Source organism: Myotis davidii, unplaced genomic scaffold (assembly GCF_000327345.1).
Source record: "Myotis davidii unplaced genomic scaffold, ASM32734v1 scaffold1580, whole genome shotgun sequence".
Classification (NCBI taxonomy): Eukaryota; Metazoa; Chordata; class Mammalia; order Chiroptera; family Vespertilionidae; genus Myotis; species Myotis davidii.
Genome location: NW_006292244.1, coordinates 563,015 through 569,857, shown reverse-complemented (window position 1 = coordinate 569,857; position 6,843 = coordinate 563,015). Strand labels below are relative to the sequence as shown.

Below are 6,843 nucleotides of genomic sequence, written 5' to 3'. Positions count from 1 at the left end.
GGCAGACCCAGGTGGAGGCCTCAGACATGCGGCATCCGGTCAGGGCGGCGTGGAGGGGCCTTGCTGGTAGGCGGTGTGAATGGAGACGACCGGCTGCAGACCCAGCGCTGGGTGCTGAGCGAGAGGAGGGGAGCCCCGAAGGGAAAGGGGCTGTCAGGAGGGAGATTGACCCCTGAAGTGGGCACTGCCGGGAGGCTTGGCCTGTGGAGGTGTGACATCAGGAGGAGCAGAGGACGGGGCAGGGTGGGAGAAGGAGGGGTCAGCAGTAGACGCATGGGAAGCTGCCCAGGCTCTCTCCTCTCCCTCGTGTGTGTACAGCCACGTCTTTGCACACAGAGCCTTTACAAATAAAACTGGACTCTTTGTACCCTTATTTGGAAACTGGCTTTCACGTAATTTTAAGTCTGTCCACCTGCCAGGTGCAGGAATGTTCCAGGGGTGGACAGGGCAGCGGGCAAGGCATCCCTTCCTGCCCACTCTCCGCTGGGGGAGCCCGGCTGGAGGGGTCAGGTGTTAAAGGGCCTCGTCCGTGGGGAGACGTGTGGAGAAGGGTGAGCAGGGTGCGTCCTGGGCGGCCCGGGCATCACAGGGCATTACTTCATGTCCCACAACATGTTTCTATCACGAAATGCAGTTACCTGTGCCTGGGAAGGCCCAGACCGTGAGGGAGCTCACCTCACAATAGCCCGAGGCCCGCCTGCTGGCAGCACCTGTCCGTTTCTCAGGGCTGAGCATTTGAATAGGTGGTTCCCCACCAGGAGAAAAGGCCTGGAACGTTGAGTTGCACAGGGACGGGCAGCCTTCCGGCCGCTGAGAACGTTCCCAGGTGTGAGGTTTGAGTGCAGACTCTCTGGGTCCCAGGAGAAGGCAGAGTGAAGCAGCGCCTGTGATGAGTCCCAGGGCCAGCCAGGTTGCTGGGCGCCGGGAGGGTGCAGAGCAGGAAGCCTGTCCACCTGGCCGGCAGCAGCAGGAGCCGGCAGCGTGGCCCCACCGGAGGCTGAGCGCCAGGCAGACTCCGTAGTGAGCGAGTGGTATCTACAAAACGGGCTGGAACTGCACTGTGGTGACAGCACCTGCGGACAGAGGCTGGGACGGAGGTGGCAGCCCCATCACCGTGGTCTGTGTTGTAGGAAGCAGGTCAGAGACCAGGAGCAGGTCCTGGGTGGGCACGTGGGGGCCAGTCCTGACAAGGCATGAACGGGTATCAGAGATGTTCACCCCCCAGTTAAATAGCCCAAGAAAGTGCCCGCGTTGTCCCTGCAATAGCCCATGCCTGCTGTCCCCCGGCACAGTGCGCAGAGGCCATCCTCCACACAGGAAGTGGCCCGGCAGCCATGACGCCACGCCGGGCACCAGGAGGCTCACCGCTCGAGTGACTGCAGTGTCCCGCGGAGCCACACAGGAGTGCCCGTGGGCCTGCCTGCCCCATGCCGACTGCTTCAGGGTGGCTCACAGCAGAGGCGCACCAATGTACCTGTTAGATGAATGTAACTTGTGTTAGGAGTTATGTAACTTTAAAAGTATGTGTTCACACTTAAAATATTGTTCTTGAAGACTCACAGCTTCAGCTGAACTCACGGGGGCAGCAGCTATGCCAAGGGCCCTGAGTGTAGGGACAGCGGACAGCAAGGGCACTGAGGCCGGGCCCCGAGACGATCCTCCTGCCCCCGCCCAGAGCAGAGAGAGTGAGAGCAGGACCTGGCCAGGGCAGCCGTGGCCCGGGGAACAGCCAGCTGGGATGAGGCTGACCGGCATGGAGGGACAGGGACAGAGGGACAGGGACATGCTGCCGGGATGGAGGAGGACCAGGATGGGACGGAGCAGGCTGGCGGCCAGCATGTTTGCAGGGTGCAGCTGGGGCGATGCGGTTAAACCAGACAGGGAATGTGTATGGACAGAATGGAGGTCACACTAACGGCATTTGCCACTCAAGCCTTTGGAAGGAGGCTGGGCCCTGGCTGGGCAGTGCCTGGGTGAGGGAGGCTCAAGTGGTAGAGGTCCCGGCCACAGGCATGGTCCGGGCCTCGCATCGGCAGCACCCAGATCGCTGGCCTGCAGCCCCACAGGCCCTGCATTTCAGATCCAGGTGATGCTCATGTGTGGGGGCTTGTAAGTGCTGGGCTGAGGGGGGCTGAAATGGGGATGGGGCCCAGGGAGCGAGGGGTGGCCGAGGCCCAGGGAGCGAGGGGTGGCCGAGGCCCAGGGAGCAAGGGGTGGCCGAGGCCTTAGAGACGGTGGCGGGAGCAGAGCGGGTATAATGAAGGAACCGAGGCCACACTGCGAGGCAGGGCCCCTGCGTGGTGAGCGCCAGGCAGAAGGTCCCGCAGAGCAGCAGATCCCTGGCCTCTGGTGTCTGCTCCTTAGCTGAGCCCTCGGCCTGACATGCGTGTGGACTGTGCTGACAGGTGGATTTTCAGAAACTGGACAAAGGAAAGCAATCGCTGATACACAAATGCTGGAAGCAAGAAATCAATTGTCCCATCAAATCATAATAAACGCAGTGTCCTGGGGCCCATCGGGGGCCTTGGGCTGGCACATGGCTGGGAGGAGGGTCTGCTCCATGGGCACCTGTGCTCCCGGGGGCCACCACGCCCAGCCAGCACCTCCTGCTCAGGGCTCCACCCTGTCCTGTGTCGGGGTGTCTGTGTGTGTGTCTGTGTGTGTGTGTGTGTTTGTGTGTGTGTGTGTGTGTCTGTGGGTCTGTTTAGTGAAGAAGTGTGTGTGCTGGAACAGGTCTCATCGGTGTGGAGCCTGCACTGTTTCTCAGTGGGGAGGGTGGGCGGGTGCGGGGAGCTATCTGGGAGAGGGCCGGAGGGGACAGGGACAGCCGGGGCCGGGGCCCTGGGAGGATGTCACTCTCCATGCCCCAGGGCAGAGGCTGGTAGGCCCGTCTCTGGGCCTGAGGTGTGCAGCCGTGGGGATGCTGTCACAGGTCTGTGTGTGAGGTGGGCCCAGCACTCCAGTTCCTAGAAGTAACTGCGTCAAGCAGGTGCCTGGCGCCAGGAAAGCGTGTCCAGGGAGGCTCCCTGCTCACAGCTCTGACCAGCTGCCAGGTCCGCGCCAGGTCTCCGCACCAGGGATTGCAGGCACTAGCACAGGGGTGGGCAAACTTTTTGACTCGAGGGCCACAATGGGTTCTTAAACTGGACCGGAGGGCCGGAACAAAAGCATGGATGGAGTGTTTGTGTGAACTAATATAAATTCAAAGTAAACATCATTACATAAAAGGGTACGGTCTTTTTTTTTTTTAGTTTTATTCATTTCAAACGGGCCGGATCCGGCCCGCGGGCCGTAGTTTGCCCACGGCTGCTCTAGCACATCCGGGCGCCACCTGCTCCTTGCTGACCGTCGGGCCAGCGCCTCAGCCCCGCTTGCAACAGGACTTCTCTTTCTCACGCGTCTCTTCGAATCCTGTCCCGTGGGCATGTGTGTCCAATTCTCTGGTTTCAGGCTCCATGCAGCACACGTGCGCGGGAAACCCAGTGCTTCTGTGAGCGGATGGGGTGGGGGCGAGGAGGGGCCTGCGGGTGAGGAGGGGGGACAGTGCCTTCACTGGTCCATGTGCTGGCTCCCGGGAGTGGCTCCATGGAGGCCTGTCTCCTGTCTCCAGGGGCGGAAGGCTGGCAGTTTCACACCAGTTCCTGCTGCTCGGGCGCTGACCCCTGTCCCTCTTTGTGCTGCCAGGTGGACACGTGGGTCGTGGCGTGAGGGAGCCAGCATGGCTGCCGGCGTGGCTGACCACCTGCCCTTCTTCTTTGGCAACATCACCCGGGAGGAGGCCGAGGATTACCTGGTCCAGGGCGGCATGAGCGACGGGCTCTACCTGCTGCGCCAGAGCCGCAATTACCTGGGTGGCTTCGCCCTGTCGGTGGCGCACGGACGCAAAGCACACCACTACACCATCGAGCGGGAGCTGAACGGGACCTACGCCATCGCGGGCGGCAGGGCGCACCCCAGCCCGGCTGAGCTCTGCCTCTACCACTCCCAGGAGTCCGACGGCCTGGTCTGCCTCCTCAAGAAGCCCTTCCACCGGCCGCCCGGGGTGCAGCCCAAGACAGGGCCCTTCGAGGACCTGAAGGAGAACCTCATCCGGGAGTACGTGAAGCAGACCTGGAACCTGCAGGTGAGCCGCCGCGGGCGCAGCCCCCGCCTCCCCAGGGCCCGCTGCCTCCGACCAGCAGCCTGAGCCATCACCCACTTGGCCCAAAGCGCTGCCCCGGGAGGCAGCCTCCTCCCTGTGCTCACAGCAGCGAGGGTGGCCCCTGCATGCAGCGATGTGGGTTTCTCCACCAGGAAACCGCGTCACCATTCATGCCGGCCTTTTCGGAGAGCGTGGCAGGCACCTCGTCCGTTATTTACCCGAGGGGGTCGCATTGGACAGGATTCTATAGCTCTGTGACCTCTCACAGGACATCGGGTCAGCACCCATGTTAACTAACCGCTGTGGCTGCCCAGCATTCCTCCTGTCCCCATGGTTCACTTACCCGTGGTCGGCAAACAGCGGCTCATGAGCCCCATGCAGCTCTTTGGCCCCTCGAGTGTGGCTCCTCCTAAGCCTTAGGAGTACCCTAATTAAGTTAATAACAATGTACCTACCTATATAGTTTAAGTTTAAAAAATTTGGCTCTCAAAAGAAATTTCAACCATTGTACTGTTGACATTTGGCCCTGTTGACCAATGAGTTTGCCGACCACTGCTTTAGCTGGTTCCACCGATGGACTTCCATTGTTTACACACAATGGGTGGAGCACCCTCTCCACAGCCATCCTTCCGGCCACCGCCGTGTCTGCGGGCGGGCTGAGCACCTGGTTTGCTGCAGCGAAGGGCGTGCGTGTCTGGTTTGTGGGTGTGGACAACTTGTCATCCACGAAGGTCCCGGAGGCTGTGACCACTCATACCACGGCCTCCAGGTCCTCTCTGGGCTTGCCTCCTCGCCAGCCTCTGGTGCGCCTGCGCTCCGCCGAGTCGTCGTCTGTGCAGGGACAGCTGTACTGGCTCCCGGGCCGCGTGCCGTGACTGCTTCCTCTCGGTAATACATTCTGGACTAAGTTCCACCTTGCAGAGCGTGATCGTACTGTGCCCAGCGTGCTCGATAGCAGGCGCTGGGTGTGTTAGACCATCCTTCTCCTCCTTTAAGGTCAGGTGGATCAGATTCATTGAGGTGTAATTTACACACCCTTTGTAGGAGCAATTCTGTGCCTCCTGACTGACACGTGGTATAACGAGGCCCCATCCAACCAAGATACACAGCAGCCCCCCATCTGATTTCGGTCCCATAGCTTTGCTGCTTCTGGAACTCTGTATAAACAAGCTCACACAGCAGGTAGCCTATCAGACCAGCTGCTTTCGCTCAGTGTCGTGCCCTGGTGAGGCAGCATGTGGGCCTGGCAAGGAGGGCAGTGTGTCGGCCATGGTCATCCTCTCTGTCAGGGCTGTGCAGTGCCACACCCTTCTACTCGGACCTTGATGCACTTGCTTTGCAGCCTCCCTGGTATGTAACTTATCGCTGCTTTGGTTTCTCATTTCATCTGTGAGGCATGACAAAACTCCCATCCTCACCTGCCCTCCTCCTTCCTGCTCCTAGTTTGGGTTGATTCTACTTTTACTTTTTGATTCTTGTGGTTTGTTTTCTAACTTCAGGTAATCAGACCCCGGTTCCTCACTGACTGCTCTGCGGGATATGTGTTTCTCCCCCACTAAGAACAGAGAGGACAGAGCTCACCCAGGGCGAGCCCCTCCTGTTTCTGTTCGGCGCCATCATTTCCACAGCGAGGTGCGCCCTGCAGTGCCCGCGGTCCCACCCTGCAGGACAGGCAGCACTGTGCGCGCGGTGCCCTCGGGCAGGCAGGAGTGCAGGGCTCCGTGCTTCTCCATTGCTCATGGGTGATTGACACGGAATACTGTCCTAGACGACTGAGCCAGGGACGGGGCTGGGTCCCGGCATTTCTCAGCCTGGTGTGGCCTTTGGAAGGCCAGACGTCTCAGTGTTCTGAAATCTGCTTTGTTGTTCACGTCTGGAAGGTGCTGGAATACTCCGCAGATCTTTCTGGCTTTGTTTATGGGGGCATGCACGCGCACACTCGGTGATGGTGCGTCAGGACTCAGGCCGGTGGCGCCTGAGGCCTCACCGAGCCCTCGCCTGAGCGCAGCTCTGCCCGCAGGGCCAGGCGCTGGAGCAGGCCATCATCAGCCAGAAGCCGCAGCTGGAGAAGCTCATCGCCACCACCGCTCATGAGAAGATGCCCTGGTTCCACGGGAAGATCTCCCGGGACGAGTCCGAGCAGATTGTCCTGATCGGGTCCAAGACGAACGGGAAGTTTTTGTAAGTACTGCCTCTTTTCCTCTCCCGCACCACGGGCCTGCTGGGTGTCAGGGCTGACTCGGGCCTCCGTCGCCTGACCCACGTGACCGGGAGCCCACGCTCTCACCAAAGAAGCATGCGGGCTCCGTCCCGTCCGGGGCATTTCCAGTCTGAGCTGCCCCTCGTCACTCACGTTTGTTTAGCCCAGTCTGACCCACGGGGAGCCTCCTATGGGCACTGGGGACATCACTCAACGGCTGTTCCTCAGCCTTGGAGCCTGCTCTTGGTGGCAAGCTCGGCTGCATGGGGATGCCTGTGGTATTTATTCGTTTAATCCAGAGGCCGTGCAGGGCCCGCCCAGTCTTAGCTTCCCCGCCATCTTCCTGGGAACTAAGTGCCGGGGGTGCAGGCGGCGGAGGCCTTCGATCACCGCCGTCTGGTCTTTGCCTCCTCAGCTCAGGGAGAGGCGGGCGCCCCGATCCTGCTCACTGTTATCCTCAGAGGCCAGGGAACCCTCAATGTCGGGTCCTGGAGACGCAGGC

The 6,843-nt window shown here is 60.7% G+C and overlaps 1 protein-coding gene across 1 annotated transcript in view; it reads left to right on the top strand.

Annotated features, from left to right (window-relative positions):
* The first annotated feature begins 3,682 nt into the window (after positions 1–3,682).
* Positions 3,683–6,843, top strand: part of SYK (spleen tyrosine kinase) — a 57,932-nt gene continuing 54,771 nt past the window's right edge. Inside the window, exons 1-2 of the mRNA XM_006765679.2 lie at positions 3,683–4,123; positions 6,162–6,322. Coding sequence (XP_006765742.1) covers positions 3,719–4,123; positions 6,162–6,322 — 566 coding nt within the window. The 5' untranslated portion in view covers positions 3,683–3,718. The remainder of the gene's footprint in view (positions 4,124–6,161; positions 6,323–6,843) is intronic.